General features: G+C 41.8%; 1 protein-coding gene across 10 annotated transcripts in view; it reads left to right on the top strand.

Moving 5' to 3' along the window:
- Positions 1–20,283, top strand: part of brsk2a (BR serine/threonine kinase 2a) — a 158,376-nt gene that overhangs the window by 120,084 nt on the left and 18,009 nt on the right. For all 10 annotated transcript variants that reach the window (XM_029434270.1, XM_029434269.1, XM_029434267.1 and 7 more), the window contains 7 exons: positions 5,450–5,566; positions 10,483–10,516; positions 10,605–10,673; positions 12,224–12,370; positions 16,284–16,315; positions 18,206–18,370; positions 19,630–19,727. In XM_029434270.1, the coding sequence (XP_029290130.1) occupies positions 5,450–5,566; positions 10,483–10,516; positions 10,605–10,673; positions 12,224–12,370; positions 16,284–16,315; positions 18,206–18,370; positions 19,630–19,727 (662 nt within the window). The remainder of the gene's footprint in view (positions 1–5,449; positions 5,567–10,482; positions 10,517–10,604; positions 10,674–12,223; positions 12,371–16,283; positions 16,316–18,205; positions 18,371–19,629; positions 19,728–20,283) is intronic.

The following is a 20,283-nucleotide window of genomic DNA, read 5'->3' as shown; positions in this document are numbered from 1 at the left end:
ACCCCGACTGTGGAGTTACCGTATGATGATGACTTTCTTGTGTTTCTTCTGTTTCAACGGTAATTTATGGACAAATTAAGGAAAACACCAACGGTCAGAGACAATAAATGCTGATTGAACAGGCAGAAGTTCTCCATCGTTATTTCCTGGTTCTACGCAACACAACGCATCGTGGTGTCAGCTACAGACCGGCTACATACACATCAGTCAATTTAGCGTCTGCGGTTTATAGTCAGGTGCGGCTTATAGTCCGAAAATTACGGTAATCATTTTACAGCATGTAGTTCATGTTAGCCTATTTGTCATCCTCCATCCTCTGCGCGTCCATTCTTCTATCAATAGCCGCCAATGCCCTTGTGGCTGTTTGTGGCTGTGTTTATTGACATTCTTAGGAGAGTTTCCCCAGATGACAGTCTGTCTGTCTGCCTGCCTCCCTGCAGAAAGCCTGTACTTATAGCCTATCATCATTACGCCTGATGGTCTGATAAGATGTAGGTTGGTTTATGGTGCTTTATTTAGCGGAAATGGGCTTTTGGTCGTAAGGAGAAGTGTAGCAAAAAAGGTGATTTTATTTGAGAATAAATGTGAAGATAAAAGTAATGATGAAGAGTATTCACTTTTCTAATTTCGACAGGCAGAATGGACTATTTTACGAGGAATTCTGCACCCCCATTGCTGTCTGTATTGGATGCCGGATGTTGCTATGGGTTTTTAATATCTGTGCCACTCCTTCACTCCAATGCTTTTCTGACAGCACGTCTGTTTATTCTGCCTTGAAGGTCCGCCGCTCATCCTATCTTCCTCTGTCAAACTCCTCTGGATTAAGAGCAAACGCTGGGTTGCACACACAGATTTGGCACAACAAAGCAAATAGTTTGTTTATTACAAAACTAGCCATCATTGTAATCCCACGTTTTACTCACTGCATTAGATGCATCAATGCATTACATCTCCAGTGTTGCTCAAAGCCCCAGAGGAATAGATAGAAATGCCCCAGATGGCACACGATGGAATGCTCCTGTCACCAGTCACTGGAGAGGCACATTTTGTGTGTAAAAGATCGCTGTGTGCCTTCCTCTCAATTCTAATCCAGTTTATATGCAAATGATATGAGAGGAAGACTGCTGGAATGTGTAGGGGAACTAAATACCTAGCTATCCAAGTGAACTTGGAAGATCATGATGAGGAAGTGAGATCAAATGTGACCAAAGGTGATATGATGTTAGAAAACAGCTTCAACTTTGGAACTTAAGGAAGAATTGATCTGCATCTAAAATGATTGTTCTTTGATCTATTAATTCCAATTCACAAACACAATCTCTGTTGATATAGTGTGTTGTTGTTAGTTGACACAAGACAATCACACTATTATCAAGGCATTGGCAATAGATTATGGTACATTTGACATTAGTGACCATTGCTTGTTTTTATGTTGCTTTGGGTGATGCTTTTTGTAGCATTGTGAGCCCATTATTAATAATAATAATAATAATAATAATAATAATGATGATAATAATAATAATAATAATAATAATACTAATAATAATACATTTTATTCATAGAGCGCTTTTAAAAGGTACTCAAAGATGCTTTACAGGTACATATAACATTAAAAATTACATTAAGAAAAACAGGACATCAACATTAAAAGTACATAGAAGTAATTACACATTAAAAGCAGATCTGAAGAGGTGGGTTTTGATTTTGGATTTGAACATGGTGAGATCGGTACAGTCACGGATGTGTTTGGGGAGTGAGTTCCAGAGGGAGGGGGCGGCGATGGAGAAGGAGGTTGGTCCTTTGTGGCAGGGACGGGAGGTTGGCGTCGGAGGAACGGAGGGTGCGAGAGGGAGTGTGGTGATGGAGCAGGTCGGTGAGGTAGGAGGGGGCATTGTAATCATTGTCACAAGGAACAATTCTTATATGAGGCAACACCATCAAATGGTGGATATTGTAGTGGACAGAGGACTGCAAATTGGCATCAGCTGTATATGCATTTCACCTGTTGCATTTCTTTTACTATTTAACAATGTTTAACTAAATTGTCTAGCTGATCATTTTTTTAAAAAGATGAAAAAAGTCAATGAGATTGGATCCACCTTATGTTTAATTTCTTCATGGTGCTGTTATGTTGTAGCGACAGTGTAGTGAAGGATGTGTGTATGTAAAATAAGTTCAAACATTTAACAATATAAACCTTTAATTTATGTGTAACTGTAACCACACTTGAATACCTTGCACCCACCCACCTGGCCTTGCTTTTTTTTTATCTGTATCTTGAAATAAATTGTGTTCCAAGTGTGGTATTAACTTGGCTACTTTGAAGAAGAAAAAGATATTAACTACAGAATAGTGTAGCAACAATTCACATGCACCAATCACTTGCTTTAAGCAAACATGCAAAAACAAACCAATTCCATTTAACAGCAAAAAAGTTAAAATAATAAAACTTTATCTTTCTCATCCCTCATTGCTTTTAATACACAATTAACTCCATTGGCTCATGAACAATTGTGACTGCTGCATCTAAGTCCGCAGTCAGAATGTTGTCCCCTTTTGTTAATGTGATATAACACTAGCCTAAAGCATTTTTATTGAATGTGCTTGGTCTCTCTCTAATTGGGTCAACAGAAGCCAAAAAGAGTTCTAAAAAAAAAAAGGAGAGATAGAAAGAGGAAGGATAACACAGAGGTGCGCCCGAGGCTAAATGGGTGCATTTCAGCTCACAACGATGGTTAAAAACTCCACTTCAGCTAACAATAATGGTACCAGGAAAGCTTGAGCACTTGAAAATACAAAAACAGGTGTGCTACTTCCCAGGCATGTTAATATGTCAAAAAGATGCATTTGAGCCATTACTGTTAGGTTCAAGTGTTCCGTTTTAGCTAATTAGCGCCACATATCTTGGTGAGATAACGCCGGCTTAGCGAGAGGAAATATTAATTGAATGTGAAATGTGTCATTGTGGGAAAAGTATATTTTCCTTGGGCTGGATAATTTTGTTACAAATCTGCTAATAACCATAAACTTGTCTAGGATATTATAGGGATGTGAGCCCCAAGAGGACAGACCCATTACAAGCTTCTGTAAAACAGAACATATCAGCATGGTATGTGCAAATGATCACTGGCAATTAAGAGCTTGGTGTTAAATTGCAAGAATCATGTCTAACAGCCCCACTGGGGTGTAAACCCTGCTCAGACAGCATGTAGACACGCATGTGCGCCCGGTAAATTACACTGAACAGCATCGTAAGAGCTTGGTATGAATGGTAAACTGTGAGCTTTGTGCCACAGATCAAGTTAGAACGATGTAATGTAAAGCAATATATGCTAACATGATACAATGACAATTGGCAGGCGTAAATAGTTAGTTTTTTTATTCTATTCCTGTACTGTATTCTGTAAATAGTATGCACTGACATTTAGAGTATTTTGGGAAAAAGGGATTTCTTTAAGACTTGGTGCACAGCTTCCAAATTTCTGGGAAGAAAAACTAAAGTTACATTCAAGCTCACTGCAGCTGGTGAATTCGCTTAACAGCGTTTCCTCCTGTTTGACATATGAGCCAACACAGATATCCCCGGTGCAGGCCTGCTGTGGGAGCAAGATTACAGTTGCAAAGTGCGGCCTAATGTGTCAGAGTGGCAGTTTAATGTCCTATTATGGATACCAGGGTCCTGACAACCAATAAAGCATCCAGATGCAATTTGTCCCCTTGATGCTGTCGCTGCATATATACGCTGTTGCCTTTTTTCTTTTGTGGATCAGTCTCTAGGGTTTTGGCTCTTTGTGTTTTACATGTGATAGGCCCGTGATTGCACAATGTTTATGCCACATTTATGGGTCTTTTATGTAATGAGTTAGTGTGAGTTTTGCATCTGAGGCTGACAGTTGGAGTGTACTTGGATATTTATGACTGTTGAGGCTGTGGTTCTATGATTAGGGTCCATTAGGATCAGCAGGTTATCTGATGTCAATAGTCAACCATGTTTGTACACTTACACACAAGACACAATTAGCACTGTCATTGCTTTTACTTATGCCACTGATGTCACAACAAATTATTTAAATTCCTTCTGGCCTCGTCTTCTGGCTGCTGTGTCTACAAAGTTACAATTTGACCCTGTGTCATGTTTAATCTCCAGTCACAAGTGATCTGTAACTTTCAGCTGTCTAAAACATTTAGTTGCCGGTTGAAATACTTTTAAAGCATTATTTAATCAGGCATGTTGACGAAGATGCATTGTGAATAGAGGAGACTCCCTGTACAACCTCACAACGGTGGCCCTGCATTTTCCGTAAATGTTTGTTCCTTCCTCATGTGCTTTGACAGCCTTAGTTAAAAGACTAGGCTCCTGACATCACAGCCAAATGGTGGCATGTGTGAATTGATAAAGGTTTTAGCCTGGGGAGAACTGTTTTAGATGCAATCTGTGTTTTATTTCAATTATAGCAGGGATCACAGAGACTGCCAGTGTGATAACAAACCACCTGACAGCTAATCCCTCAGGACAGGAAACGAGTTGTACAGCAGCTGATGTCATCTGAGGTTAAACGTCCAATGTGATGAGGCACTCTTCAAAGGCTGATGTATCCAGCTATTGTTCCTCTCCCCTTTCTATCATTAGTCTAAAGATAAGATTAAAGTCTAGTTCATGACATTCTGACAGCACCGTGGCTCTGTTACTCGCTTCCTGATTTCAAATAAGCATAGAGGGAGGTAAGCAAGTATACACATATGTGGGGATAGATATCAGTGTGTGCACACATACATGTGTGTGGCATCTATGGTGCTTCTCTCAGCCTTGGCACAGTGTCGAGTTATACAACCCCTGATCCAGGAAGAGATGTTAAATGCAAGATAAAATGAGAACGCTTCTGATCTGCTACTTATCAAAATTGAGATTTTAACCTCCGACACAGCAACAGCGTACGTGATAAGAGAAAGATCTGCTCTCAATGGTCCTTTTTAAGGAGAGAGACGATGTCCGCTGGATATAATCCCCCTCGCTGTGCTTAGCTGTAATGAATGGCAGCTAATGAACACCACCTCTGCGGCGGACTCCCCTTTGCTTAGCCAGTTTGCTGGTGGCTGTCTGGGAGATGAGAGGCGAAGAGGGAGGGAAACAGAAGGAGAAAAGGACTCAGCAGGGGGCTGTCACACCTCATACCAGCCCAGCGCTGAGGTGTGAGCCCCCTAGCTTCAGCATGGACCGATCAAAGAGAGAGGTTTTGCAGAGAGGAGGAGGTCGCTCAGCAACAGCTTAAGATGCTGTGTTGTTCACAGTTGCGTGCATGGTTGTGGATCCAAACTCGATCCACAGGTGTTTGATAGACCTTGCAGCACTCCTTTCGTTTCCCCTCAGTTTCCACTAGTTCGTATAGCCTATGATGAGCTCTTTCATGTTTCATTAACAGTTTTATGTTTCTGTCTCACTATCTTTCAGCCACAGGGATTTGAAGCCAGAGAACCTGTTGCTAGATGAAAAGAACAACATCAGGATAGCAGACTTCGGCATGGCCTCCCTTCAGGTTGGAGACAGTCTGCTGGAAACCAGCTGTGGGTAAGTAATGTAGAAATCATCGCGATGCATGCTCTCTAATACAATGTCTGTCACATCCTCTGTAAATAAAAATAGGTCATAGTTGGAGGGCGCATGGAGTTGCCGGTATGCAACGGAGAGGAGAGTGGAGAAGCAACAGAGAATGATGAGTGGAGCTATCAAGCCCTCTGCGAGGTGCCGTATTCTCAAAGCCTGTGTTTTCGTGCAGTGTTGATCTCTCGAAGAGAAACGGTCGGTGTCTCTCACAGAGTGTGCTACCTGGCTGTGAGCAGGTCCAGGGCCACGGCCACAGATTACTGCTCTCCATCTCCTCATATTTGAAGCAGAGTTTTATGATCCGGCATTCACGACCACGCCAGGCCCATCAATACCACAACGACCGCAATGAATTTGCTTGCAGGAAAAGTCACTTTCAAAGTCTTTCAAGTATGGTCCATATTGTGGGAGTGTTTTTATTTAACCCTGAAGCATGGTGAAAAGTGCACAGGGTCACAATTGTCAATAAAAGAAGTCAGTGGGGGAAGGTTGGTTTCACAGAAAGATTTCACTGCTGCACAGAAGGTGGTTGAGTTTCTGGAAATTAGGTGTCAACATGTACGCACAGCCAATGCTTTGTTTTATTTCCCCCACCTAATGAAGCCTTGTACGCCCGAAATGAAACCGGATTGCTCAGCGAGTGGAACTTGTGGCTTTCGTCATTCTTAGTAGGGATAGTTCACAAGTTAAAGCACATATGCAACGTAGTAGATTTTATGATCGATATAGCTTCCTGTGAAGATTATGCTTCACTAGACACACAAGAAAAAGAAAATCGATTTGGAGCATAAAATAAAGGAGAGGGTTACATATTGATGCGTGTCATCTGTAGAAAAATATGTGTTCAGTGAGAACGACACATGCTGTGGTGGTATGAGATGGTCCAGTGGATGTAGAGTAAGGGTATTGTTTTTTTGTGATCTGGATGTCTTACTGAGAATCTTCGCTCTGTGGTTAAACATGACACTGCGTGCAGGGCTGGTAGATAGAGAGAGGCCCTTATGACATCTGTCCCCAACTCAGACCCGATTCTGTCCCGATTATACTTCCAAATCAGCTGAACTGAAATTACACGCACTTGCATACACGCAATTCCGCAAACATACATGCGCACACCACGCTGGCAAGGCTTAGTTCATCTCTGACCTCTAGGACCCTTTGTCCTCTGCTTGTTTGCTTGTCTCTGTGTCTCTGACTCCCTCTCTATAATGCACACACGCACATTTGAGCATGTGCATGCACACACACAAGCATGCAGTTGAAACTGTTGCATAATGTTTCCAGAAGTAGCACAGTGCCTAAGCTCGTATGACTCATCATTAGATATCAAGCCAACTGAGAGCAGTTTGCTATCTGCAAGTAAAATGTGCAAGATTGAGTCATTCTGCAGCTGTGATGACCACACTGAAGTGTTTCCTTTCCCTCGAAAGGCCGCAGAATGTGACCGCTCTTACTCAGCTTTTTGCAGTGTCCTGTAGACCAAGGCTGGGTGATTCATTTTATTTTATTTTCAATTACAATTTTTGCTTCCAATTATGAAAAAATATTATTAAAGCAAAAATAATCCAGATAAAACTATTATTGTGCCACATTTCGTTTAAAAAATGATGCTCTCGTTTGTGTTTAAGGTATAAATTAAGTGCACCCTTCATTTCCTTTACAGCAGGTGCACTTTTGCCCGTTTTTGCTGATTTACTGAAGGGAATATGTTGAATATAGTTCACCATAATGTATAATATGTGTTGATAAGTTTTCAGTAGGTTGTGGCAGTACACAAAGACATATTTATTTATATATTATTTTATATTTATATATAAAATGTTTGTGTTTAGTAGTGTTCAGTAGGTAATATAGTTAATATTTTGTATTTAAATGTATATACATATTATTTATTTTATTAATCTAATTTATATTTTTTTCAGTTGAATTATACTTATTTATTATTTTTATTTTATTTTTTATTTACAGATTAGGAAAATCCACTGTTTAAAAAACAATAATGAAAACATTTAGTTAATGCATGATGCTTCCAAAAATCGATGAGTAATCGTGATTATGATTTTTGCCATAATAGAGCAGTCCCACTGTAGATGAACCATATGCATGTGTGATTGCATTCTGCTTCCACTCTGAGCAATGCTGCAATTCTATCCAGGTGCAGTACATCTGCTTAGTCCCCCACATACATTTACAAAGTGAAAGGTACTTGTTGCTGGTGAGAACACAGAGCTGTCTTACACATACACAGACTCCCATACTCCCACACACAGCTAAGAGAAGTAGTTCAGTTTTTGTTCCACTCTCGGCTCCATCGCTGCATGCTGCTCTTTTTGTGTGTGTTGCCTAATACATGTGAATGTGCCATACACTGTGTGTGTGGTTATTGATTATTCATGCTATTCTGACTGTCCCAACTCTAAGTGTAGATATGACAGTTTTTAATTAAACACATTTATCTGGCCCCCTCTCACCATGCAGCAGTCTGACACAAATGTATTCCATTTGCCACGGGTAATGGAGCTGAGTGAAGATGAGACTCGCCCCAGGTAGAGTGAGGAGAGCCTCACAGCACATACATAAATACATGCAGGCATGCGCACGTATAGACGAGCAGAGGCATTGACAAGCGCATACAAATATGTATCCAGGAACGCACGTACAAGCTCTCTCTGCCTGCGAGTTCATCAGTGCTTGCTGTTTATTTAGTGCTGTTGCTTTGATTGATGAAAGGAAATGATCTTGTAAGCAGCGAGGAGTCGCACAAATTTGGTTTGAAAAGATGCATTTTCATAAAGATGAGCCTCATGTCTCAGTGTCTCCTCAATATTGCAGACCCACGCTGCTCTTTAACTGCTTCAAAGGCACTCGTATCTCCTAAGCTCATGATACTCTGCTTGTAAACTGCAGGACAGGCAGCGTACTGTATTCAATAAGGTACATGGTTATCTTATGGTAATTTATGAATACTTTTTTGGTCTAGACATCTCTCTGCAAACACTCTGACACTGATGAGCCCTTCAGTGTAGATGAAGACAGCTTTTCATGCATCTTTATCATCTTTGTTTCCCCACTTCAGCTCTCTGCTTGAGGACAATCTCAGGTCCTTAACCAAATGCGTTTTCTGTCGTTATGCAAACCACGGCAGAGTTCGGTCCCACTGTACTGCTATGTGCTGCCCTCAGAATGCCGATGTTCTGTCTGATAACGTCATTTATATGATGTTAGGTCGAAAGAGTCAATGAGCAAGAAAAGACTGTTTTTCAAAAGACTGCATTTTTCCCTGCGGTCAGAGGGAAGTGTCTCTTACAGTTCTCTATTTAGCTTCAGTTTCCCGCTCTACAATATGAATTTCTGGGAGCAGCAGCAAGGGATTTTTATCATGATATAAATTTCATGATGTATTGGACACCATGTTGCTCGAATTTTAATGTGGTGAGCAACAATACATTTAAATGAACTTTATTTACACCTCCAATTAAATTAGGTCATTACATGCAGATACAGCACAACAGGAAAGAAGCGTCATGAATACTCATCGATCCTGCGCCACATGACTTCGGTAGTGTTAAAGAGTCCCACAGAGAAGAGATTAAAAGTATGGAGTGTTGTAGGATTAGAAAAGTTTAAAAGCTGACGTATGTGGACACATATAGAAAGTAAGCCTTGTCATTATGAGTCAGAGTAGAAGAGAAATGAGCTCTTCCAAGCATATACTGTAAAGTACTTGATATTACTAACATGTGTGTGTTCTAATATTGACAAATTAGGATTCACCTTGTGTTCCAGTCTGTACCTTCACCCTTTGTTTGCCACCTTAAGCCCCTGCAAATAATTAGTTTATATTCACGCTGGCTCCAGCTGTGGCTCGTGTGCGGTGGCACTCGCAAGGCTTAACTAGTGCAAATCTCAGGCATGTTTTTTCTTTTTACTTTTATTCCTTGCTCATCTGCATAATGCACTATGACACATGCAATCAGGGGGGCCGTATTTGCATAGGCTCGTTGTGTTTGAGCTTCCCCGTTGACATGGCGGCAGTGTTTGCTATCGGCCAGTATTTTGACAGCCAGAGGAAGCTGCGCCGTCAAGGCAGGTATTCATGAGTACACAAGACAACAGTCCAGCTAATGGGCACCATGTTTACAGATTTCAGATAGTCTCTCATTAGAGCAAAATATCCTGGCGTTAGATTAGACTGAACGGGAGGCGGGAGGACACATCATCAGGCTGAGAGGTTTGGGGAGACAGGTGCCTGATTTGCATGTCGAAAAAGAGAGCAGAGCTCTACCCAGAATCAGAGAAGCAGAGAAACATCCTGTAGCTAAAGGGTTATTTGATTTTGGATTGATGAAAACCACATATTATTTCCCCTTTTTTTATTTCAATGGACTGAATTTGTCAATCTCAAACAGTGCCACTGTGTATGAATATATATAGAATAATAAGTCACTCCACAGCCTCTCATAACTAGTGGCTTATGGAGCAGCCGTTGCGAGGTAGCTCTATAAATCTTCATACGATATTGATGTGTCAATCTAGTCATTGGGTTTACTGTCAGCCCATCCAGGTGCAGTAAAGATTAGTGGGTCTGTTCACTGTCTGCTGTGAGAGGATGCCCTTGAGTGAGCAAGCAGGAGGACATCCAAACACCCTCAGGATGTCTAAACTCCCATTGCACATCTTGATCTATACTCACTTGAGACATTTATTATCTGTCTAAATTGTTGTTTTCACATTTTCATACAGTGGGGTATAACTGTTTAACGTTTGTTGTGACATGATTGTATAACCCCGACATACTTTGCGGTACAAATAACCTACGACTACTTTCTTCATGTTACTTCCTCAATTCATTCACTGTTTCTTTTCTGTTTTCCCAACAGATCTCCACACTACGCCTGTCCAGAGGTCATCAGGGTGAGTTACTGATTCTTCTTTTTTATTTTACTTCTTTTTCATAGTCCCTAACACTCTAACCCGCTAACAAACACTCTCTCGTCCTCAGGGAGAGAAGTATGACGGGAGGAAAGCAGACGTCTGGAGCTGTGGGGTCATTCTTTTTGCCCTGTTGGTGGTGAGTGTCAGCTCGTTCTTTACTAACTGATGCTGATTGGACTGACATACAGTATGAAATTCTCCACAGAAATATGGCATAACACAATTTAACCATTAAGTGTTGCCTCCCCTTCATAGCCTCACAGTATGTCCAGCCGTTCTACCAGCTGTAATGGATCAAAAGTAGAAAGCAAGCGTTTTGACCGAACATTCACAACTTTGCACTCATGCTGTTGACTCGAGGTCGACCTTAATGGAATGAGAAGATGGTGTGAGTCGACACGGAGCCTCAAACAGAAACATCGCAGAAACACCCTCAAGCTGAAACTCTTGCGCAACAGAAGATCAGAGAATAGAGGCATCTTTTTATTCATTATCCGGTATCCACACACAACGCTGTATCTATAATCAGGTCTATTCTCCAGTTACATTATAACTGTGGTTCCCCAGCCATGCAGCCCTGAAGCTTTGTTTCATCAACAGCTGTACTGTAGTTCCTACACACTCCTGCTCCCTGAATAATTCATACAACCAAATTGAAAGAAGAGAACCCAAAATAAATACCAACGCTGACATGGCGGCTTTTGGCCACAGGCCCTGTGTATTTGTCTTGGTTTTTCGCCTCTTTCTCCCTCACTCAGTCTCTTTCTGTCTCATGTGTGTGTGTGTGTGTGTGTGTGTGTGTGTGTGTGTGTGTGTGTGTGTGTGTGTGTGTGTGTGTGTGTGTGTGTGTGTGTGTGTGTGTGTGTGTGTGTGTGTTTGTGTTAAGGACAGTTTCCCTTGTACTCTTGTGTTGCGTAAACCTGATGTTGTTTACCATTGTCTCCATCGTGACCGTAGTTTTCTCGCTCCAAACAAAAGTTTCTACCCGACGCTGTTTGACTCATATTGTTTTCCTCTTGTTACGTCCTGTCGTCTGGCTGCGAGATAACCATTTGTCTGATTGTGGGAGACGTGCATCGTCCCCAGCAGTTAGGCTGCGCTCAGATCATCTGTTACACAAGCCTGCCTCCCTTCCCCCCCCCCTCCCCCCTCTACCTCTCTTCATTTCTCAGCCTTTCTTTCTGTCTTTCTCACCCTTTTCCTCTTTCTCTCCCCCTCCATCTTGTCTTGTGTTGGAGGTTGTCATTCATCAAACAGCCACATCTGTGAGGTGTCAGCTCGCTCTGATAAATTACTCTGATGAGAAAATGCTAAATGAACGAGGTAAATGAGAAAGCTGGGTAATTATTAGAAAAGCCCCGTTTTCAGCTTACCGCTGTTTATTATTTATTTTTGCATCGTGGCTGAGGGCAGAATGCTCTAATTGGAGAGCTGAACAAGTTGAGAAAGTGAGCCTGTTCTTTAAATTGTGCAGGATTTAGACTCAAAAATGTGGTTTTGTTTCTTGTGGAGAGCCTTGTTAGTCTTTATATATTATTTTATTTTCTGCCCTCGATCGGGTGATGGCTTATTTTTTGTTCTACTGCTGCCAGTAAAATAAGAGGAAACTGTTTCTTCCCTACTTTCATTCCTACATCTTCACTATTTATTTTTCCTGTTCTGACTCTTGTCCGCATGTCTCTCCAGGGCGCCCTGCCATTTGATGACGACAACCTGAGGAATCTTCTCGAGAAGGTGAAGCTAGGAGTGTTTCACATGCCACACTTCATCCCTCCAGATTGTCAGAACCTCCTCCGCGGCATGATTGAAGTGGATGCCACCAAAAGACTAACGGTCAGTTCAACTGGATGATGACACGCTCTTATGATTATGTACACATACCTTTGTGTGCTTTTGGTCTCGGGCTGTTTTTCATGCTTTGAGCTTGCCCCCCTTAGTTCAATTGAGGAAAATATTTGTGCTACAACATGGAATTATATTTAAGACAATAGCTTTCACCTCTGGGGCAACAGTCAGATTGGTGTTGACGAACTTGACCTGGCTAAATGGGAGCAAAAACTGACAGTTTTCCCAAAAGAGTGGAGGCTGCTACGACAATTAAAGGGGAGGTAACTATGTATTAATGCTTTCAGACGGAACATTACACCTTCTTGTGATTGACAACCATGTGGCTGTGGGTGTAATTATCACAGATATATCTCAGGGTGTGTATGTACTGCCTTCACACCCATGTTAGCACACAAATATTTAGGTAACATGAATCTCTGCAGAATATTATCTTATGCAGTATGTACAATGTGTTTTAGTACTACATGAAGCACTTTGCACCTCGTTATGCATAATTCATACATTCCCAGACCTGAATTAAATCTGCATTGAATATTTCATATTCATAGTCTACGGCTAGAGTGTACTAATGATGTTGTAGAATCAACAAAACACATTTAGACGATATTTGAGACAGCGTTCATGGAGGAAAAAAAAGAAAAAGACACATCCCGTCTTTGTTGAGAGAGGATAATTTTTTTTGCAGATTCCGAGCAAGCTGGGAAAACTTGTAATGCTCCAAGGAGAAAGCAACATGGCAGAGATACGCATTCAAACTAAAGTGGCTAATATCAACTCGCTGCCTATCCAACCATTGTCTTTTACTTTGTTTCTTCTTTCCTCCCCTGTGTTCCAAAAGCATTTGCCTCGCCTCATCCCCCATTCTGTTTGAGTTCTTCCTCAAGTGCAGGATGTGAATTCAGGAGAGGACTGCTGTTTGTGTGCTCTCCCTCTGCACTGTTTAGTGTACTCATCACAATGCCAGTCTCTTTCTACACAGCAACTGATCACCTTGGCAAGCTGGCTGGAGGATAGAACAGAGGGATGTAAAGGGCAGAGAGTCGGGGTGAGCGGGAGAGAGAGGTGGACAACAGGAAATGTAAATAATGAAAGTGACCAGAGATCTCAAAAAGTACAGACTTTACACGGAGATGGTTCTGCCCTTTGTTCTTGTCCAGCATTTCACATTCAGACGACGCGCAGAGATACAGACTCTCACAAGTTTCTGTGTATTAGCACACACACACACACACACACACACACACACACACACACACACACACACACACACACACACACACACACATATAACCCCATATGTTCACCCACATACCTTATGCACACTCTCTGCAGGTGTCTTTGTGAATCAATGCAACAAACAAAACTGTTTTCATGTACTTGCCTGTAAGCAAATGTAGTGACACATCCGTTAAGTGGATGCTGATGCTCCATTTCCCTGTGCCTCAGCTATCTTTCCCAGTGTCAGAATGACTTAACATAACAGAAATGTGAAAGAAACCAGAAAAGAAGAGCTTTTTAGAAAGCTACAAAGAAAGAAATGCTCATTTGCGTGAACGTTGACAGCCTTAAGGCCCAGCAGATAAGCAGCTCTGTGGAAATATGAACTTGAAAGACCCTACCTCTTTGGTATGCTGTATGTACACTGTATGATTTATTTTTCTGTTCTCTCTGTCTGACGAGGACAGGTCACCCTGAGATCCCACAGACATGTCCAGCAGCCTCCGGCGCTGTCCTCGACAAAGGGTTACACACACTGACCGAGCTGCTGGGAGAGAATATGCTCCCTCTCCGGCCCCCCTCTCGTGCACAACGGCTCCAAACTGAGCTCTGGGGATGTGTTGCAACCTCACAGAATGTCAAATAGCCCCGTTAGATTCAGTGTTCTTGGAGTTTCGTGGTGACCGCCCAGTCACAGACGAGAGGGAATGACATCATAACGGAACATGTCATTCTTTCGCGAGGGATTATTTTTCATAATGATGTTGAATGTAGTTTGTTGAATCAAATCGATAGGGTAATCAGACCATAACTACTGGCTGTGTTTCAGCATATCTATTGTCACCTCCTGTTAATTACATTTTGCCAGTAGATACACACAAAGCCAAGGCCCCTCAGAGTGTTGAGAGGGAGGGCACGTAGCCTGGCTTAAGGGGCTTAGCCCAATAAAAGCCTTTCTCTTCATTTCCTGTCTGTGTAGTCAGGGCCCTGGAGACAACCAGGCCAGCCACCTCAACACAGTCATCTCATCTTCAATATTGAAATGAACACAGACACCCTTGGATTATCTTCATCCTCTTGATCCGTGACTAATGAAGAGTATTGGCTAACTTATACTATTAAAGAGCAGTTAATCACAGACATATAGGCGAATGCATTCATGGGGACTGCACAGATGAAGTGATGTGGTTGGTGGAGTGAAAATAAAGGAAGTGTGTGTGTGTGTGTTTTTGTGTTTCACTGAGAGATGACATCCTAGTAAATCGTGTGAATTCCACCAGAGTCGGAGGCTGCAGAGACAGTCATTGTTATCAGACCACAAGTAAAACACGAATCAGTTTGAGGGGCCGTAGTGTGTGCCATCTATCAAATCTACAATCTGTCCTATTAAACTGCCACATGATTGAAACATGCATACACACGCAGACCTGCATACACGTTGCACGAAACATTATTTATGTAGCTCCCGGAGCTGCATAAATAATTTACCTGAACATACCTGAACGCACACGCTCATACTCACACCTAGCCAAACCACTATTACAGCAGCATTGCCTGAATGAAAGCAGCTGGAATTGGTACTGTCACATTTAGAGACTGATTGATGTGTTACCACATTTCAAACCCCATCACTTTCAACTCTGCGTGTGATATCAGGCTCTTGCCTCTAGGCCTTCAATAAAAGTGGGAGTAGGAGTAGGTCACCCACTGGCCTGTATCTGACAAGCAGGGTGTCTCTATCAATACCATGACCTCTGTGGGGAGCAGACAAGAATCACTTAGAGTCAGTTACCACAGCCTGGCCTGCTCTGTGACTGCACTAATATCACATGAAGGCATTCATCAGTGCTGAAGCACAGAGATAAATCCTCTGGGATGGAGGAAACATTAAGACATTGATGGAGACACATACCCAAGAACTATGCCTCTGAATAAGTGACAGTAATTAGAGCTGCTATGTGTATCTCCTGTGGTTCCACAACAACAGCATGAGCACATTACAAAGTCCAGACAGTGACATTGATACTGTTTACCTCTGTGGGCAGTTGAAACACTGCGAAGTCATTCTAACAGACATCTCCCTTTTGTTGCCCTTTTGCTCACTGTTTCACTCTTTTCCTTTTGTTGGCAAAATACCGTGTTGACAGTGTTGGTGACACAAGTGACCACATTAAAAGTGTGATGACAAGAGTGGTATTGAGAGAGCGAGTGTTTGTGTGAGTAAGAGAGATGGGAAGAGAATGGGATATTCCCTTTAGACCGGAGGGCTTGGCAGGGTCAACAGTGTGTGTGAGGGAGATAATATTCTGTTTATTGCTCAGTGGCATCACCTCTCTCTCATACTCTTACTGCGCCTCTCTGGGTCTCGCTCTTTTTCTCAATAAGATTTTCCCATTGGCAGTATTAATATTTGAAGGCCTCATTATTTACTTCCACCATTCACTCTCGCCCTATTGTCCTATTGTGTTTCCATTAAGCCACTAAGTGCAGGGTTTACTGAAGCCATTCAGCTCCAAGTGTTTCTCTGCACTGGCAAATTATTGTATGTTCTTTGACTTCACTTTTATTCTTCAATGATTCTGTTGCCTTTTAATTATTATGTTCGTATACAAAGTGATGAAATGAATGCATCACAGTACGTGTGTATTGACCTGCTGTTTCTTCTGATTGTCTTTTACAGTTAGAACAGATCCAGAAGCACACATGGTACATGTAAGTACTCTGTCTTTCCTTCCTTTGTACACCCTCCACTCTTCTCCTCTCTTAGCCTATCCAGCAGAGGTTGTAGACCTGAGGGGAGCCAACGCATGATAAATGGCTTTGATTTTCAGCCCTGTACACGGGAGTACATTTGAGCAGTGCATGACTCCACTCTCGGGGTATGTGGGGGTAAATTGGTAGTGCGTGAAAGAGGACGTGCAGCATATGGTCAACTGAACAGGGAGCAGAGAGGGAACAAGCAGGGATGTGATGCAGGATGAACCCACCTAACCTCAGTGTACCCTTCGTTTAATTTTCATAACAATGCACCAACCTTTTTAAGCCGACATAAATCTTGTGAGAACATTTAAGCCACATGTCATTATAAATGACGTCAGAGTTCATTCACAAGGGTTTTATAATGGATGAATAAATGTGTTTTTAAGTACCAGAACACTAATTGATGTTTGAAGTAGCTGAACAAGTCATTTAAAAGCTAAAAAAAAAAAATACAGCAATAGCAAAAATGAGCCATGGCAGGAGGTTGTGAGTCCTGGAAAGGGATTGAGTTATGGTTTCTGTCGTGCACTGAAAGATCATGCAAACAGACAGCGAGACTGATAAAAGAAACAAGAGGAGACAAGAGAAGAGCTCCGAGAGAAGACTAATGTAATGTGAGTTTTGTCAGTGAGGAAGTTGCCTGACTGACTGAATGAATGAATGAGATTCTTCTCTTTCAAACATGACTGTGGGTTTGAAACCAAATGAAATATGTGCAGCATATCTTTACAAATCACACAAACTACAACCTTTTTTTCAAACTCAAATAAGGCCATCCACACACATTGTTTGTTAATTAGTTTTATAAGTTGGTCAGCTTCCTAACAATGTGAGCAGAGCAGCTGAGCAGAGGTGTGGTGCTGAAAGGACAGCGCCAGGCCAAACTCTAACTAAACTAAACTATTGATGGCCAGTGGACAAACATGCACTCAGGTGATTCGGTACACTTAGCTAAAATTACTGCAATCTAATAACACCGCCCTGTACATCCAGTTTATTGCAGGGCTGTTGTAGTATTGTAGTAGACTGCGTATGTTTTTTAGCAAGGTGGACTTAAGAAACTGGCAACTGAGTGTAGTTTTAAGTGGGCGACACGTTAGGCACATGTCATATGAGAACAATATTATTATTTTCCTCACTACCCCCCACCACAAAATGTCACATAGTGAAACAGGGGTGGGGGTTGTGTGGGACTTTGGATACAGTTCACAGCATATAGAAAGATGGAGGTGATTTTAATAGCTGCGAATGGGGCGCACGCTTCACTGGTCCCACCAGAGGAGGGAAAATTCAGATTAGCATAAATATATATATATATATATAGGATTTCTGTAACATATATATATATATATATATGTTACAGAAATCCTCTAAATCACCCAAATATTAAGTCCTGCTTGTGCACTCTCTTGACACAGAAAGACAAAAACTAGACAGAGAGAAGTGACATAACTAGGAGAGTGTCTGGAAAGAAGTAGGGGATAATAAATAAACCAAGTTTTGGAAAACAAGCCAAGAGGAGAGAGGGAGACTGCAAAACTTACCAGCATGACTCAGCGGTTTGTCTGCGTCGTGGCGAGCCTGATGACCCCTGTTCAACCTCTGAGCATGCAGAATGACTAAACCTGGGGAAAATACTATGAAAGTTTGATTATGTGAACCAGCGTCACGATGAGGCAAATTTCCAACCAATTGGCAACTGTTTACGCACATACCTATTATATCTGTAAATCTGCAAAGTGAGATGTACATCGTCTCTAATAGCTATGTAAGCTACATGAAAATGTTTTCAAAATGTCTGACAGTGTCATTATTTGTGTTGTTATTTCTTTGCATTCCCAGTGGGGGGAAGAACGAACCAGAGCCAGAGCAGCCTCTGCCCAGGAAGGTGACTATCCGCAGCCTGCCCTCTGCAGACGACATCGACCCAGACGTACTGGACAGCATGCACTCCCTGGGCTGCTTCAGAGACAAAAACAAACTACTGAAAGACCTGCTCTCGGATGAGTGAGTGAATGGATGGGCAAAAGGGAGGGATGGGAAAGAACCGGAGTGAAGAAGTGGTGTGGTTCGTAATGAAAAGGTGTGAGTGACGAGATAAAAATAGAGGATAGGGGGGAAAAATGTGAAACGGTGTGTGTTGAAGCTAAATACATGGAGAATAGAGGATGGCACTGCCATGGAAGGATGGGGGTGTTGCTGCCCGTGTGCACAGACGGCCTTGATTTTTCCCCAGCTCTTATAAAATCCTGTGAAGGCTGTCACTTTAGATGTCACAGGCTGTAGATCACTTAACTGTTATCACACAGCACTTACATCGCTTGCCACTGGATTCATTCCCCTCAGACTGATCCTGGCTTGCACCAGGAACAAGCCCCTGGGTCACATTGTTTATGTTCTGCTGCTAACGTTTTTGTCTCAGCGACACGTCGTGTTTGTGTTTTTGCTCCTGTGAATATGCATTTATGCTGAGAATATTCACCCTGCAGTTTTTAATACACTTTTTTTATTAATATGGGCATACAGATGTTGCCGTTTCATTTTGCTTTGCTTTTTTATTTCCTTTCCCTCTATTTTACATTTGCCCTACCTCTTTAATTTAATACTGAACGAGTATTACTCTATCACTTTCCCCTCTCTCCATCTCTTCCGTTTGCTTCCTTTCTCCTGGGAGCATCCCATAATAGTGCTGTACTGGAGGAAAATCGGTCTCTATCTCCCTTCCCCTGGTTCATTTTAGCTGAAGTTGCAGGTCCTTGTCTCTTTGCCTCCTACTGCTTTCCAATCTGTCTTTATTACGGAGGGCCAGTCCCTGGGCCTTTTGCATAGAGAGTATTGGCCTAGAGGCTAAATATATTAAGCTTCTTGATTTACAGAGAAAGAAAAGGACAGACTCATAATGTTTTGATACTTTCATAGACTTACCAGCAGACTCTGCCTATGGAGATATATCCTAAAAAATATATGCAGAATATTATATGAAGGCTTAATGAGCTGTAAAACCAAACTTTTATTTTCACGACGGAAACTATTTAGTAGATGTTTCACAATGAACCCAAAAAGATTAAAGGACATTAATCATAGTGAGGGTTTTTTTGCAGTTTAACGTCTTGGTTTTGAGCTCTTGCAGACATACGCTGGTGCACGTATGTCTACAGATGCTTCAGTTATCTAAACGCATGTTTGTATTTCTAATGACACTTTAAAACCATTGAATTTATTCTCCAGATGTCTCAGTAGACTTGTTTTTGCCTCCTTTTTTTCAGTGACAACCAAGAAAAGATGATCTACTTCCTGTTACTGGACCGTAAGGAAAGGTACCCCAGTCAGGAGGACCAGAACCTTCCCCCACGCAACGAGATTGGTGAGGCTCAGGCGAAGTGCAGATAAAGAAAGTAGCACAATACAATATGATTCACAAACAACGAGAGAAAAGAGCAAAGCAGGAGAAAGTGGAAATAAATGTGTGAACACAGTACGGCACACAGTATGTCTGAAGATTACTACTATGTGATTAGTCTTAAACTTTGAATAGCTCTTCATCTAATACACAACAGTTTACCCAGACAAAGCAAACCAATTTATACAAGAATAAGTACTTCAAGAATGTAACTGAAGAATGCTGTTAGTGCCTGAACCATTCTGGAGTGATTTCCTCCTTTAGAAAATATTGGATCAGCTCCAGTAGCGGTGGATTGGCTCTCCAGTAGAAAGAAAGCTTTCTGTTTATTGAATATAGACACACTTCTCAATACAATATTGTAACAGAAATAGAAGATGTCAAGAGGCCAAGTTTGAAAAACTGTCAGCCGCGACTGCTTCGGTTCAGATATTAACTCATCAGAAAAAGGTATTCTTCCATTTTGCAGCACAGATTTCCACCCACAGAAAATTTGAGCAGAAATAGAGATGCTCTACTT

Source organism: Cottoperca gobio, chromosome 6 (assembly GCF_900634415.1).
Source record: "Cottoperca gobio chromosome 6, fCotGob3.1, whole genome shotgun sequence".
Taxonomy (NCBI): domain Eukaryota; kingdom Metazoa; phylum Chordata; class Actinopteri; order Perciformes; family Bovichtidae; genus Cottoperca; species Cottoperca gobio.
The sequence above is the reverse complement of the archived record's forward strand: the minus strand, read 5'-3'. Positions and strand labels throughout refer to the sequence as shown.